The sequence below is a fragment of the Aquila chrysaetos genome, chromosome 9 (genome assembly GCF_900496995.4).
Source record: "Aquila chrysaetos chrysaetos chromosome 9, bAquChr1.4, whole genome shotgun sequence".
In the NCBI taxonomy this organism is placed as follows: Eukaryota; Metazoa; Chordata; class Aves; order Accipitriformes; family Accipitridae; genus Aquila; species Aquila chrysaetos.
Genome location: NC_044012.1, coordinates 1426813 through 1441766, shown reverse-complemented (window position 1 = coordinate 1441766; position 14954 = coordinate 1426813). Strand labels below are relative to the sequence as shown.

The 14954-nt window shown below is 71.8% G+C and overlaps 3 protein-coding genes across 8 annotated transcripts; 2 read left to right on the top strand and 1 right to left on the bottom strand.

Annotated features, from left to right (window-relative positions):
- Positions 1 to 574: 574 nt before the first annotated feature.
- Positions 575 to 5740, top strand: TUBB3 (tubulin beta 3 class III). The gene is made up of 5 exons (XM_030025290.1): positions 575 to 1578; positions 2506 to 2803; positions 3170 to 3278; positions 4038 to 4148; positions 4434 to 5740. Exons 1-5 carry the CDS (start codon positions 644 to 646, stop codon positions 5507 to 5509), a joined length of 2529 nt encoding a protein of 842 aa, XP_029881150.1. The 5' UTR covers positions 575 to 643; the 3' UTR covers positions 5510 to 5740.
- Positions 5741 to 7012: 1272 nt separating this feature from the next.
- Positions 7013 to 11844, top strand: DEF8 (differentially expressed in FDCP 8 homolog). Of its 6 annotated transcripts, none has more exons than XM_030026608.2 (12): positions 7013 to 7034; positions 7664 to 7783; positions 7905 to 7987; positions 8105 to 8254; positions 8342 to 8483; positions 8567 to 8731; positions 9115 to 9242; positions 9916 to 10029; positions 10314 to 10394; positions 10490 to 10630; positions 10747 to 10856; positions 11002 to 11844. In XM_030026608.2, the coding sequence occupies exons 2-12, from the start codon at positions 7675 to 7677 to the stop codon at positions 11102 to 11104; spliced, it is 1326 nt and encodes a 441-aa protein (XP_029882468.1). In that variant the 5' UTR covers positions 7013 to 7034; positions 7664 to 7674; the 3' UTR covers positions 11105 to 11844. The 6 variants fall into 6 exon arrangements, with proteins under 6 accessions (XP_029882468.1, XP_029882465.1, XP_029882467.1 ...); XM_030026605.1 differs by having other exon boundaries at positions 7017 to 7064; XM_030026607.2 differs by lacking the exon at positions 7013 to 7034 and adding an exon at positions 7179 to 7201.
- A 546-nt stretch (positions 11845 to 12390) lies between these two features.
- Positions 12391 to 14444, bottom strand: DBNDD1 (dysbindin domain containing 1). Its single transcript, XM_041125630.1, is given in 6 exon segments — positions 12391 to 12550; positions 12552 to 12663; positions 12745 to 12885; positions 13250 to 13289; positions 13292 to 13401; positions 14329 to 14444. Coding segments are annotated over 6 exon segments (501 nt in total). The 5' UTR covers positions 14378 to 14444; the 3' UTR covers positions 12391 to 12501.
- Between the last annotated feature and the right edge of the window lie 510 nt (positions 14445 to 14954).

The following is a 14954-nucleotide window of genomic DNA, read 5'->3' as shown; positions in this document are numbered from 1 at the left end:
AGGGCACGTAGGCCTGCAGGGCACATGGGACCCTTCAAGACACACAGTCCCCCAGAGTGCAGGGATCCCCCCAGCACACACAGGACCCCAGGACACTTGGGCACCCCAAGGTGCACGGTCCCCCAGGGCACAGAGGACCCCTATGGCACACAGCCCCCCAAGGTGCACGGCCCCGGGGAGTGCGTGGACCCCTTCCAGGGCAGGTGGGATCCCCGGGCACATGATGACCTGAAGCGGTCGGGCTCCCTAGGGCCGTGTCGGGGGTCCGGCAACCCCGGCCTCTGTGGTGGCTCCCCTGGCTGCCGGGGTGCCGCCGTCATGCGGGTGCCCACCCTCCTCGGGAGGAGGAGCCGCGGGAGCTGGGGCAGAGAAAGGGCCCTTTCTTCCCCATCACCCTGGGCCGGCGGGCGCGCGGCTGCGGGGACGCCGGGCAGGGCTGGAGAGGAGGGCAGCCGTGACACCGGGAGTCCTGGCGGGCACACGGCATCCCCGGCACGTCCCCGGGTGGCGGCACCCCACGTCCCCAATTCCTCCACGTCCCCTCGGCCTCGCCGCCGGGCATTGCAGGAGCACTGGCGGGACGGGACGGGGGCTCAGGGGGTGTGTGGGTGCTGCAGGGGGCCTTGGGGCTGAGGTGGGGACCATGTCGACGCTGGCCCCCCTGCGCCTGCTGCGTGAGCCCTGGAATGCCAGCGAGGGCAACCAGAGCAACGCCAGGGCCGGCAGCGCCTGGTGCCAGGGGCTCAACATTCCCAGTGAGCTCTTCCTCATGCTGGGGCTGGTGAGCCTGGTGGAGAACCTGCTGGTGGTGGCTGCCATCCTGAAGAACAGGAACCTGCACTCACCCACGTACTACTTCATCTGCTGCCTGGCCATCTCCGACATGCTGGTGAGCATCAGCAACCTGGCGGAGACAGTCTTCATGCTGCTGATGGAGCACGGCGTGCTGGTGGTCCGCACCAGCATTGTCCGCCACATGGACAACGTCATTGACATGCTCATCTGCAGCTCCGTTGTGTCCTCCCTCTCCTTCCTGGGGGTCATCGCCGTGGACCGCTACATCACCATCTTCTATGCCCTGCGCTACCACAGCATCATGACGCTGCAACGGGCCGTGGTGACCATGGCCAGCATCTGGCTGACCAGCACTGTCTCCAGCACCGTCTTCATCACCTACTGCCGCAACAATGCCATCCTCCTCTGCCTTATCGGCTTCTTCCTCTTCATGCTGGTCCTCATGCTGGTGCTCTACATCCACATGTTCGCCCTGGCCCGCCACCACCTCCGCAGCATCTCCAGGCAGCAGAAGCAGCCCACCATCTACCACAACAGCAGCCTGAAGGGAGCCGTCACGCTCACCATCCTCCTGGGCGTCTTCTTCATCTGCTGGGGGCCCTTCTTCTTCCACCTCATCCTCATCGTCACCTGTCCCACCAACCCCTTCTGCACCTGCTTCTTCAGCTACTTCAACCTCTTCCTCATCCTCATCATCTGTAACTCAGTCATCGACCCCCTCATCTATGCCTTCCGGAGCCAGGAGCTCCGGCGGACACTGCGGGAGGTGGTCCGCTGCTCCTGGTAGGCAGCGGGACACAGGTAACGGCACGGCTGTCTCCGCCGCGGGACGGGTGGGCGGACGGACAGACGGACGGATGGGATGGGACACGCTATGGGGCGTCCCCCTCCGGCACCCCGATCCGGGCTGACGGGTTCGCAGTACCCAATAAAAGGCTCTTTGCAGTGATGCTGTGGCTGGCACCGCCGTGCAGCCCCTGGGGGAGCCCCGGGGCACCGGGGCGGGGCGGGGGGGGTGTCGGCCCTTCCCGGCCCCACCGTTTATTCGAAGCTCAATTGCTCCCCGGTTGCTGTTGTAGGGCCGCGGCCGCCCTGCACCGACCCCGGGGCCGGAGAGGCGGGGAGGGGGGGGACGGACGGCACCGGGAGGGACCGGCAGGGTGTTGGAGCAGCCCCGGGCGCGGGGCGGCGGGATGCCGGTCTCCGCGGGGGGGGTGTGGGGGGCGGCCAGGGCCGCCCCCCGGACAAAGGGGCTCCTCGCCGCCGCCTTTGTTCTCGGGCCGCGCCCGCCACCGCCCGCCCCGGCCCCGCCGCGGGGGTTGGGGGGGCTCCCGGCGCCCGGGACTCCCCGGGGCGGCCCCCCCCCGGGGCTTGTCCCTGTCCCCCCCCCCGCCATGACGGGCCAAGGGTTGGAGTGCTGCCCCCCCCCCCCCCTCCCGCCGCCCCGGGATGCTCCCGCCGTGCCTGGGTGGTCCCCGGTCCGTCCCCCCCCCGCGGGTACCGGGGTGCCCCCGCAGCGCGGCGGGCCGTGCCGTGCCGGGCCGTGCCGTGCCGGGCGGGTGCCCCCCGCCGTGGGTGCAGGGGGTCCCCTCCCCCGTCCCCCCCCCCCCCTCCCCCGCCGTGGGCGCCGGAGGTCCCCGAACCGGCGGGGCCCGGGGCGGGGCAGGGGCGGGGCAGGGGCGGGGCCCGGGGCGGGGCGGGTCCGGGGCGGTGGCGGCGGCGGCGGCGGTGCCGCAGGGTTGTTGCGGCGCTGCGGCGGCGGCCGCCGATTGGCTGCGGGGCGGCGGTGACGTCAGCGCCCGGCCCGGTGCGGCGCCAGGCGCCTATAAAGGAAGCGGCGGCAGCGGAGCCGCCCCCCGCGCTCCCGGTGCCGCTCCTGCTCCTGCTGCTGCTCCCGTTCCCTGTTCCCGTTTCCCGCTCCGTTCCGGCCCAGGCCCGGCCCTGCAGCACCATGAGGGAGATCGTCCACATCCAGGCGGGGCAATGCGGCAACCAGATCGGCGCCAAGGTAACGGCGGCCCCGCCCCGCCGCTGCGGAGACGAGCGGCGGACAAAGACACCGACACCCACCCCCCCCCCCCCCCGCTTCTCCTCTTCCTCCTCCTCCCCGCCGCCGCCCCCCCCCCCCCCCCCGCCGCACCGGGCGGACAAAGGGCCCCGCCCCCCCCCCCGCCGCCTTTGTCCGCCCTTCAGCACCGCGGACAGCGCCCGCCCTGCCCCGCGCCCCGCCGCCAGGGGGCGCCCTGCCCCGCCCCGCCCTGCCCCGCCCTGCCCGCGGGTGGGAGGCGGGGGGGGGGGGAATGGGAGGGGGTCCCGGTGTCCGTGTCGTGTGTGTTCCCCCCCCCCCCGCTCTCGCTGAGCCCTGTGCCCCCAGTTCTGGGAGGTGATCAGCGACGAGCACGGCATCGACCCCAGCGGCAACTACGTGGGCGACTCCGACCTGCAGCTGGAGCGCATCAGCGTCTACTACAATGAGGCCTCTTGTAAGCGAGCCCCCCCCCCGCTCCCCAGCACCCCCACCCTGAGCAGGGGGGGACACCCCTCTGTCCCTTTTCCACCCGCCCTCCCCAGCTGCAGGCAGGTCCTGCGTCTACTGGGGCGGGGCAGGCAGATACGTGCACCCACCCCACAGGACCCTGGGTCGGGGGGAAGACATGTGCACCCACCCTGTGGGGACCCTGTGCTCTGGGGGGGGGGAAATGACATGTGCACCCACTCCATGGGGACCCTGTGCTCTGGGGGGGGACATGACATGTGCACCCACTCCATGGGGACCCTGTGCTCTGGGGGGGGACATGACATGTGCACCCACTCCATGGGGACCCTGTGCTCTGGGGGGGGGCACAGACATGACATGTGCACCCACTCCATGGGGACCCTGTGCTCTGGGGGGGGCACAGACATGACATGTGCACCCAGCTCCATGGGGCCCTGAGGTGATGTGGGGGAGTGGGGAACGACACACACACGACTCATGCACCCAGCCCCGTGGGACCCTGTGGTTTGTTTGGGGGGGGGGGGGGGGGGGTTGCAGACATGCACCCAGCCCCGTGGGACCCCCACTGGGTGTGTGGGGACAAATGTGCCCCCAGCCCCACAGGGACCCTGTGTTCTTGGGGTGGGGGGGAACACAACACGTGCGCCCAGCCCCGTGGGACCCCGCAGGGTGGGGTGGGGCACTCCCGGGTTGGGGGTCGGGGGGGGGAACGGCAGGTCCCCTCCCGGCACGGGGTCTCTCGCAGCTCACAAGTACGTGCCTCGCGCCATCCTGGTGGACCTGGAGCCGGGGACGATGGACAGCGTGCGCTCGGGTGCCTTCGGCCACCTCTTCCGCCCCGACAACTTCATCTTCGGTAGGTCCTCGGGGAGGGGGACGCCGTAACCCGCGTCCCCGGACCCCTCCCGGGCCGTCGCCGTCCCCGGGGCGCTCGGCGGGTGTATCCCCACCCGCGCCGCGGGGCCCGGCACAGCCGGCACGCCGCCAAACCTTTGCCGTTTCCACTTCCCACCCCGCCCCGGTCTCAGATCTCGCCGATGCCGCCGCCGGCAGCGCCCCGTCCCATCCCCGGCGTGGGCGCGGGGGGTGCCGGCGGCCATCGGGTGCCTCTTTTTTTTTTCCCCCCCCCCACCCCTGGCAGGGCAGAGCGGGGCCGGGAATAACTGGGCCAAGGGGCACTACACGGAGGGGGCCGAGCTGGTGGACTCGGTGCTGGACGTGGTGCGGAAGGAGTGCGAGAACTGCGACTGCCTGCAGGGCTTCCAGCTGACCCACTCGCTGGGCGGCGGCACTGGCTCTGGCATGGGCACCCTCCTCATCAGCAAGGTGCGGGAGGAGTATCCCGACCGCATCATGAACACTTTCAGCGTGGTGCCATCCCCCAAGGTGTCAGACACGGTGGTGGAGCCCTACAACGCCACGCTCTCCATCCACCAGCTGGTGGAGAACACGGATGAGACCTACTGCATCGATAATGAAGCTCTCTACGACATCTGTTTCCGCACCCTCAAGTTGGCCACCCCCACCTACGGTGACCTCAACCACCTCGTCTCGGCCACCATGAGTGGTGTCACCACCTCCCTCCGCTTCCCTGGCCAACTCAACGCCGACCTCCGCAAGCTGGCCGTCAACATGGTGCCCTTCCCACGTCTCCACTTCTTCATGCCGGGCTTCGCCCCGCTGACGGCCCGCGGCAGCCAGCAGTACCGCGCCCTCACCGTCCCCGAGCTCACCCAGCAGATGTTCGACGCCAAGAACATGATGGCCGCCTGTGACCCCCGCCACGGCCGCTACCTCACCGTGGCCACCGTCTTCCGGGGCCGCATGTCCATGAAGGAGGTGGACGAGCAGATGTTGGCCATCCAGAGCAAGAACAGCTCCTACTTCGTGGAGTGGATCCCCAACAACGTCAAGGTGGCCGTCTGCGACATCCCTCCCCGGGGGCTGAAGATGTCCTCCACCTTCATCGGCAACAGCACGGCCATCCAGGAGCTCTTCAAGCGTATCTCGGAGCAGTTCACGGCCATGTTCCGCCGCAAGGCCTTCCTCCACTGGTACACGGGCGAGGGGATGGACGAGATGGAGTTCACCGAGGCCGAGAGCAACATGAACGACCTGGTGTCCGAGTACCAGCAGTACCAGGACGCCACGGCCGAGGAGGAGGGCGAGATGTACGAGGACGACGAGGAGGAGTCGGAGGCCCAGGGTGCCAAGTGATGCCCGACGCCCGATGCCCGCAGCCCCCCCGGCTTCGCGCTGCTGCACCCCCCCACCCCGGGCCCCGGCCGGGCTCCCCCCGTGCGGCCCTTCGGTGTCTCCTGACCCCGTCCCCCCCTGAGCCGGCTCGGCCCCCCCACCCCTCCCTCCTGCCTCCCCCCTTTTCGTTTTTTACTGGTTCGTGTCTATTATTTTTTTTGAATACTTAATAAATTTATTGCTGTCCAGGTACCACCTGTCTGTGGCTCCTTTGGGGGGGGGGGGAATGGGACACACCGGACCTTCTGCTGGGGGCAACTCGGGGGTTTGAGCCCGTTAACGAGGGGACTTGGGGACCCCACGTGCCCAGGGTGGCCGTGCCTGAGCCCTGGTCCCCTCCCAGATAGTTCCTGTCCCTTTGCCCCCCTGCCCTGTGCCCCACACCTTCTGCCCCACAGCTCCGGCCCCCCGGGGCTGCGGGTGCGGTGCCTGGGAGGGTGGCTGTGCCTTTGTCCCCACTGTCCCCCTTCTCCATGCTGGGGTGGTGGCTGCCCCCTCCCTGTGCCAGGACAGCGTTGGCCCTTTGTTCCCCCAAACCGAGGTGGGGGCATGGACCCCTGGGTGGTCCCTGTGGCCCCAGGGCTGGGCCCGTGTCTGGCTTTGGAGGATCCAGGGCACCCCCAGCCCAAACAGCCCTTGAACCCCTGCGGTTCTGGGGACCCCTGGCTCCTGCCTGGGTGCTGGTCTGACCCCAGAGTGGGGGGCCAGGCTGGGCTGCCATGGGGCTGCAGCCCCCCCTGGGGCTGCTGCTCCCTCCTGGGGGGTCCCTGTGGGGAGAGGGGCTGTGCTGTGGGGGCAAGGGAAGGGGCTGGGGGCTATGGGGATGGGGAGCTATGGAGCTGGGGGCAAGGAGCTGTGGGGGTGGGGGGTCTGGGGCCCAGAGCTATGGGGCTGGAGGCTGTGGGGGCAGGGAGTTATGAGGCTGGGGGCTATGGGGATGGGGAGCTATGGGGCTGGGGGGTGCAGGGGCAAGGACCTGTGGGTCTGGGGGCTCTGGGGCCCAGAGCTATGGGGATGGGGAGCTATGGGTCTGGGGGCTGTGGGGCCAGGGTGCTATGGGGCTGGGGACTATGGGGCTGGGTGCTGCAGGGACAAGGAGCTGTGGGTCTGGGGGGTCTGGGGCCAAGGCACTATAGGGGTGGAGAGGTATGGGGATGGGGAGGTATGGGGCTGGGGTCTCTGGGGCCCGGAGCTCTGGGGCCGGGGGCTGTGCAGACAAGGGATTGCGGGGCTGGGGTTCTCGGGGGCAGAGGGCCGTGGGGCACGGGTGAGGAGGCGGGGGCGGTGGGCAGGAGGAGCCGCCGGGCCGTGCAGGCGGGTCCGGGGCCGCGGGTCGGGACGCCGCGGCCATGCCCGGGCGAGGGGCGGGGCGGGGCGGGGCGGGGCGGTCCGCCGACCGACAGGGGGCGGCAGCGGGGTAAGGCAGGGCGGGGCGAGGCGGGGCGGGGCGGCTGGGCGGGGCGCGGCAGTGAAGGAGAGGGGAGAGGTGGAGGGGGCGGCGGCGCGCGGCGTTGCGGTGAGTGGGGCGGGGGCGCTGCCCCCTGGCGGGCCGGGGGACCGGGACCGGGACCGGGACCGGGACCGGGACCGGGACCGGGACCGGGACCGGGACCGGGACCGGGACCGGGACCGGGGGTTGCCGCGCCGGGCGGGGTGCGGGGGGGGGGCTGGGAAATAAGGGAGTGCATGGAGGGGGGGTCTCCGCGATAAGGGGGTGCATGGGGGGGTCTCCGTAATAAGGGGTGCGGGGGGTGCGGGGCAGTGGGGGGGCTGTACAATGGGGGGGTGCGGGGGGGGGCCGCTGCCATCCAGGCCCATGCAAGAGCTGAAGGGGGGGGGGTCGGGGCTGCGGGGACCCCACGATGGGGAGCAAACGTGCGGTGGGGGCTGCACCGGGGGGAGGAGAACGGGGCCGTGCAATGGGGGGGGGGGGGGTGGTGCACGGGGGGGGGCCGTAGGGTGGCGGGATGGGGTGAGCGTGGGCCGAGGCGGGCGGTGGCAGTGGGGCAGGGCGGGGGGACGTGGGTGTGGGAGGCGGAGGGCCGGGTTTGTCCACGGGGGACGGTGCCGGTGCCGGTGCCGGTGCCGGTGGGTGACCGAGGCGGCGTCCCGCAGGGCGAGCGGCGATGGCGTACGACGAGCGGCTGGCCCGCTTCCGCCAGGCCCACCTCAACCCCTTCAACAAGGCCCCCGAGCAGCAGCAGGAGCACCCCGACGGGGAGACCCCCACCCCAGGTGGGTGCTGACCCCCCCCCCCTCCAACCCCCCCCTCCATAGCCCTTCCCCACGGCTGGGGTGGGCGAGGGGTCCCAGCCCACCCCCCCCCCCCAACTCCGTGGCACTCCCCCCATTGCAGCCCGGCGGCCGGATCCGTCCCCGGGAGACCCCGAGGGCACCCTGGACCTGGGCCTGGCTGAGGACCACTTCTCCCGCCCCGTGGTGAGTGGGGCTGGAGGGGGGGGGGGCGAGCAGAAAACGGGGCTGGGGTTGGGGTTTTGGGGGGGGGGGGTAGCGGGCTGCCAGCCCACCCTCCTCTTCTTCCTCCCACTGCCGCAGGGCCTGATCCTGGCGTCGGACGTGCAGCAGCTGCGTCAGGCCATCGAGGAGTGCAAGCGGGCGATCCTGGCGCTGCCCGAGCACTCGGAGCGGCAGAAGGACGCGGTGGTGCGGCTCATCCACCTCCGCCTCAAGCTGCAGGAGCTGAAGGTGGGGCCGGGACCGGGGGTGTGGGGGTCTCTATGGGTGCGGGGGGGGGGGGGGGCCGCGCTGACATCCCGCCCCCGCCTCGCGCAGGACCCCGACGAGGACGAGCCCAACATCCGGGTGGTCCTGGAGCATCGCTTCTACAAGGAGAAGAGCAAGAGCGTGAAGCAGATGTGCGACAAGTGCAGCACCATCATCTGGGGCCTCATCCAGACCTGGTACACCTGCACAGGTGGGGCTGGGACCCCGCGTCCCCCTCCCCGTCCCCCCCTCCCGCCATGTCCCCGCACTGACGGCCGCCCGTCCCCATCCCAGGCTGCTACTACCGGTGCCACAGCAAGTGCCTGCCGCTGGTGAGCAAGGCTTGCGTGCGGGCCAAGGTCAGCCACCAGGCTGAGTACCAGCTCAGCATCTGCCCCGAGAGCGGGCTGGACAGCCAGGACTACCGCTGCGCCGAGTGCCGTGCCCCCGTCTCCCTCCGTAAGGCTGCGCCGCCGCGGCGTGGGGCTGGGGGGGATGTGTGTGGGGCTGGGGGGAGCTGGGGGCCAGCGCTGGGGGGCTGTGGGGTGGGGCATGCGTGGGGCTCGGCTTTTTTGGGGGTGGCGTGGTGCTGGGGGGAGCTGCAGGTTGGTGCTCTGGGGGCTGTGTGGGGCTGGGAGCTATGGGGAGCTGGGGGGCAGGGGTCAGGGCTGTGTGGGACTGGGGGGGGGGCCACAGCGCATGGGAAGGTGACGCTGGGTCCCCGCTGTGTCCCTGGGTGCTGCCGCGCGTCCCGTGGTGGGGTGCGTGGCGTGGGGCGAGCAGGGTGCGGCGCGGTGCCGGTACGTGTGCCAACGCCTGTGCCGGCGCGTGTGCCGCCGCAGGGGGGGTGCCCAGCGAGGCCCGGCAGTGCGACTACACCGGCCTCTACTACTGCAGCAGCTGCCACTGGAACGACCTGGCCGTCGTGCCCGCCCGCGCCATCCACAACTGGGACTTCGAGCCCCGCAAGGTGCCCCTGGCACGGGGTGGGGGCTTGGGGGTGCCCAGGGTCCCGGCGGGGGCTGTGGCCCTGGTCATGGGGGTCCCTAGGGGCTGTGTCCCTGGTTGGAGGTCACTTGGGGTGCCATGTCCTTGGTTATGGTAGTCCCTGGGGGCCATGTCCCTGGTTGGAGGTCACCTGGGGGGGCTGTGTCCCTGCTTAGAGGTCACCTGGGGGGGCCGTGTCCCTGGTTATGGTGGTCCCTGGGGGCCGTGTCCCTGGTTGGAGGTCATTTGGGGGGCTGTGTCCCTGCTTAGAGGTCACCTGGGGGGGCCATGTCCTTGGGCAGGGGTCCCTGGGGGCCGTGTCCCTGGTTGGAGGTCACCTGGGGGGGCCATGTCCCTGGTTATGGTGGTCCCTGGGGGCCATGTCCCTGGTTGGAGGTCATTTGGGGGGCTGTGTCCCTGGTTAGAGGTCACCTGGGGGGGCCATGTCCTTGGGCAGGGGTCCCTGGGGGCCGTGTCCCTGGTTGGAGGTCACCTGGGGGGCTGTGTCCCTGGGTAGTGGTCACTTGGGAAGGGCCGCGTCCCCAGGGCTGTGTCCCTGGGGATGGGATCCCGGGGCAGCAGTACCGAGGGTCCCCGAGGCCGCGGCGGTGGGGATGGCCCGGTGCCCGCGGGGTGACGGCGGCACCGGCGGGCAGGTGTCACGCTGCAGCATGCGGTACCTGGCGCTGATGGTGTCGCGGCCCGTGCTGAAGCTGCGGGAGATCAACCCGCTGCTCTTCAACTACGTGGAGGAGCTGGTGGAGATCCGGGTGAGCGCGGCCGGCAGGGCGGGCAGGCAGGGGCAGCACGGTGGAGGGAGCGTGGGGTGAGCGGGGGGGGGAGATGGGGGTCCGGCAGCACCCGCAGAGGTTGGGATCAGGGCAGAGGGTGCTACGGGGCTGAGCTTGACCCAGCCTGACCTTGTCCCCATCATGTCCTCATCCTCATCCCATCCCATTCCCACACCGTCCCCATCTCATCCCCGTCCTGTCCCTGTCACCACCCTTTTCCCTGTCTCGGTCCTGACCCCATTCCCGTCCCGTCCCCCCCGCAGAAGCTGCGCCAGGACATCCTGCTGATGAAGCCCTACTTCATCACCTGCAAGGAGGCGATGGAGGCGCGGCTGCTGCTGCAGGTCAGGCCCCGCGCGAGCGGCCGAACCGGGGTTGGGGGGGGGAGACCCCGGGGTGCCGGGACCGGGGGCGGCGGTGACGGGCTGTCCGCCTGTAGCTGCAGGACCGGCAGCACTTTGTGGAGAACGACGAGATGTACTCGCTGCAGGACCTGATCGATATCGAGGCCGGGCGCCTGAGCTGCTCCCTGACGGAGATCCACACCCTTTTCGCCAAGCACATCAAGCTGGACTGCGAGGTGAGCCGCGACCCACGGTGCGGCTCCCATGGGGCCAGCGCCGTGGGGGGGGGGGGGGGGCTGGCGGGGTCCCCGCCGGACACCATTGGGACCTTTTTTGCCTGCTCCTGCCCCAGCGGTGCCAGGCGAAAGGCTTCGTCTGCGAGCTCTGCAAGGAGGGCGACGTGCTCTTCCCCTTCGACAGCCACACGTCCGTCTGCACCGACTGCTCCGCCGTCTTCCACAGGTACGGCACGCACCGGCGATGGATGCTTCCCACCAGGCCCGGCAATGTGGCACCGGAGTGGCGGGGGGGGGGACACGACGGGACGGACACGGGTGGCACTGGGGCTGGTGCAGGGGGGTGACCCAGCGCTGTCCCCTCCCCGCAGGGACTGCTACTACGACAACTCCACCACCTGCCCCAAGTGCGCCCGGCTGAGCCTCCGTAAGCAGTCCCTCTTCCAGGACTCCGGCACCGAGGCAGAGCCCTAAGTGGGGGGGGGGGCCAGCCCCACGGCCACCCCCCCCCCCCCCCGCCCCAACCTGCCACGGGGCCCTGGGATGGACACAGGCAGCCCCCAGCTCTGCGAGGCAGCTGGGACCCTCTGCCCGTGGGGACGGCTGGGGGTCCTGGGCCTGGGGTGGGGTGGGGGGGTCGCTGCCGGACCTGAGTGAGCCCTGTGGGAGGGTGCCGGGAGCCGGTTAATGACCGGCAGCGGCTCCCGCCATCCCTGCGCCAAATCCTGCCCGTGCCGTCAGCGCCTGGGATGTTGCCCGCTCGGGGCCGCGGTGCGGGCAGGGGTGCGGGCAGGGGTGCGGGCAGGGCAGGGGTGCGGTGCTCTGCTGCCTGCAGCCGTGCGGCGTGGGCGAGCGTGCCGGCTGAGCCGGAACAACGCCGGAACGACGGGTGCTGCCGGGGAAGGCGAGCGCACCGGGACTCGACGCAAGAGTCACCCCGAAACTCCTCTCGCCGCCTCTGCGGGTGGCTGAAGGCCCGGGCAGGGTGTCGGGAAGCAGGAGCTGGGGACCCCCCCCCCCATACACACACACTACTGGGATAATGCTGCTGATTCTGGGGGAAAACACCTGGTTCCCCCCCTGCATCTGGGGCTGAGCGCCCGAAGCAGGGGGGGGCTGCGGGAGGGCTGGGGCTGGGCTGGGCGTCGTGCGGGGCCGCTGCCCCCCCCCCCCGGGTTTTCTGTAGCATTAACAAGGCCTCTTTCTGCAACCCACCACTCGTGTCCCTGCTTTGGTTCGGGGCGGGGGGGACACGACAGCGAGCGGTCGCTCGGGGGCAGCGGGATGGGGGCTGCCCCCCCCCCCGGGATCTCCACTGCCCGGTCCTGGTCCCGGTCATGCGTGCCTGGGGGGGGGGGGGTGTTTTGTGGGTGTGACAGTGGGCTCTATTCCCCCCCCCCCCGGTGCCCCCGCAGCCCCTCCCGGGCTTCCCCCCCCCCCCCCGCCCCGCGGCGACGGAGATGGGCAGAGGCAGGGCGGTGGAGGCTCGCTCGGTTTTACCGGAACACAGCACTGCTACATGAGAAGCGGGTGGGCACCGGTACCGGTACCGGCCCGGCTCCGGCCGGGCTGGACGGTGTGTCCCGCCCGGGTCACCAGTCCCGGCAGCCGGGGCCGCGGGCAGCCCCGGGTCCCGGCGGGGGGGACCGGTTCCCCCTTCCCCGTGGCCCGGGGGGACAGCGGGCTTGCCTCCGCGGGGCTGGGGGCCACCTCTGCCCGGGGCCGGTTGCCCCCGCTGCAATACCAGTCCTGCACCCAGGTGTGTGTCCCCCCCCCCCGCCTCCGGCAGGGTGATGGGGATGGGCTCCGGTGTGCGTGTCTGTCCCCCCTGCCATCCCGGTGTGTCCCCCCTCTTGGGGCCGGTGCAGCCCTTAGGGCTCCCGCGGCCGTTCGGCGGGCAGGAAGGCGTCCGGGGGTCCCCGGCGGCAGCTCCGGGTCGCTGAGGTGTTTCTTCTCCCGGCCCTGCTCCCGCGCTCGGGTCCAGGAGGGCGAGCGCAGGTATCCGGCCCGCGGCACCGCCTGCGGCTGCAGCCCTACGGGGACAGACGGCTCAAGGCCTGCCGGATGGCCGGGACGGACGGACGGACGGACGGACAACGGCCCCGCTCGCTCACCGCTGGGCGACTCTCCGGCCGCGTTCTCCTCGTCCGAGTCGGCGAAGACCTCGGCCAGCTCCTGGTCCGACATGTCGGTCAGCTCCGTCAGGTCCAGCAGGTCAAAGTGCACCTCCAGCGAGGAGACGCTGCTCAGGGGCTCTGCGGGCAGCCGGCGGTGCTGGGGGACCCGGCCGCTGCCCGGCGCGAGGCCCCGGGGATGGGCTGCAGGCAGCGGGGGGGAGCCCTCGGTGCGGGGGGGGGGGTCTGGCACTCAGGGGCCTGGGGAGCTGGGGGAGATGAGGGGCTCGGCGGGGGCAATGACCAGCTCGGGGCTGGCAGGGGACCCCAGGAGCAGGCAGGGGACCGCGGGGGCTGGCAGGGACCTCAGGGACAGGCAGGGGATGCCAGGGACAGGCAGGGACCCCAGGAGCAGGCAGGGGACCGCGGGGGCTGGCAGGGAATGCTAAGGGCAGGCAGGGGACCCCAGGGACAGGCAGGGCTGCCCGCGCAGGGCGGCACTCACGTCTGCGCTCAGTGACCTGCAGCAGGCCGGCGCTGGGATGGGGATGGGGATGCCGCCCTGTTCCTCCGTGGGGGCTCCGGGGGTCTCCTGGGCCGGCCCGTGGGTGGGGGTCCCTGCCGGGCGCTCCGGGACCAGCACCTCCTTGCCGAGCTCTGCGATACCGGCACCTGCCGCGTCGGTGACGGCAGCTCCGTCCTGGTGCCCCGCCAGCCCCCTCGGGGTGTCCCAGCCGAGGGGGACGGGAGCAGCGGGACCCCCGGGGGGGGGCCGGGGGAACGGGCAGAGCTGCCCAGGGCCCCGGACCCCCGTGCCGGCAGCCGGCAGCCCTGCGCCCCCCGCCCCGCACAGCCCCTTTGTGTCGGTGAGACAAAAGCACGGCCTGTGCCGGAGCCCAGACAAGGGGCGGTTTGTCTCCCGGCAAAAGCCGGCGGGGCCGAGGCGACCGTGGTCATGGCACAGCTCGTGGTCGTGGCGCAGCCGTGCCTGTTGGGCACCCCTCCGGGCACTGAGGGTGGGCAGGAGACCCTGTGTGCCCAGGGCAGCACCGGGCACCACCGCGCCTGGGCCCCCAGCCCACCCAGGGCCGGTGCTGGGGCAGGACGAAGCCGGCACCACATGCCACCGGGCCCTGCCATCACCGCGCCGCCGGACGAGATGGCACGGGGACGGGCATCTCCTCCTTCCCCCCAGGATGGTGATGGCGGGGCAGGGGACAGAAATCCCCCCAACCCAAAGGAGCCGGGATGGGGAAAGGGACGTTACGGGGGCGATCGGTTCCTGTTCCTAGTACACGGAGCCACGGGACACCCGCGCCCCTGCCCCGACACCGGCTCTGCCGCGTCCTCACCCCGCAAGGTGGGACCAGGCACCCCGCACTGCCGGCACGTCCCTCCGCCCGGGAAGCGGGGTCCTCATCCCGCTCCAATGCCGGGAAGAGCTCCCCGGGGGGTGCCCACTCCTGCCATCCCACCCCACGCGCCGGTGGGTGACACGGCGGTGTCACCGCCTGGAGCGTGTTGTCCCCTGCCACCGGCAGCCTCCCGACCCCGCTCTCGCCCCCTCCCCGAGCCCCCACCCACCGGGGTGCTGGTCTCTGCCGCAGAAATCCCCTCTGGCCTCCGCCTGCATGGTCACGCCACGCCGCCGGCCACGCCGCCGGCCACGCCGCCCCGCTCCGGCCTGGGCTCACCGGCTGCCTGGCGGGGAACGGGGCCGGCATCAGGGCTCCCTCCCCGCACACCGCTCTGCTGACTCACGTCAAACCGCAGAGCCAGGCGGCAGCCGGCTCTTGCCACCCCACCGGCATCGGCCCCGCTCCTGGCCGGTGCCCGGGCCGGTGGCACCGTCCTCCCGCGTGGCTCTGAAGGGCCCGGTGCCCTCGGTGCCACGGGAGGGCACGGCCGGGGCTGCCACCGCGACAGGGGCTGCGGCACAGCCGTGCGCGGGGCACGTACGGGAGGGACGGGCATGTACAGGAGCCCCACTGCCACCCGTGTCACCGTGCAGGACCCCACCGCAGCCCCCCTCTAATACCGGGGGCCCCCCCGGCTCCACCGGCACGGCCACCACCCCGTCCCTGAGCACCCCAGCCCTCCACGCTCCTCCACCAGCACCGGCACACCTGCACGGGGGTGTCTGTGCCCCGGTACCCACCTCCCTGCCGGGCACCCCCCCCGCACCTCAGCGTGCCCCAGGCACCCTGTAC

What these genes read in the sequence shown, in the direction of transcription:
- TUBB3 (XM_030025290.1), top strand. Translation starts at nt 644, where the DNA reads ATGTCGACGCTGGCCCCCCTGCGCCTGCTGCGTGAGCCCTGGAATGCC. An exon ending in GAGGTGGTCCGCTGCTCCTG is followed by an intron (nt 1,579 to 2,505) that starts GTAGGCAGCGGG and finishes GGGTCCGGGGCG; the next exon opens with GTGGCGGCGGCGGCGGCGGT. An exon ending in CTACTACAATGAGGCCTCTT is followed by an intron (nt 3,279 to 4,037) that starts GTAAGCGAGCCC and finishes GGTCTCTCGCAG; the next exon opens with CTCACAAGTACGTGCCTCGC.
- DEF8 (XM_030026608.2), top strand. Translation starts at nt 7,675, where the DNA reads ATGGCGTACGACGAGCGGCTGGCCCGCTTCCGCCAGGCCCACCTCAAC. An exon ending in ACCACTTCTCCCGCCCCGTG is followed by an intron (nt 7,988 to 8,104) that starts GTGAGTGGGGCT and finishes CCACTGCCGCAG; the next exon opens with GGCCTGATCCTGGCGTCGGA. An exon ending in CCGTGCCCCCGTCTCCCTCC is followed by an intron (nt 8,732 to 9,114) that starts GTAAGGCTGCGC and finishes GTGCCGCCGCAG; the next exon opens with GGGGGGTGCCCAGCGAGGCC.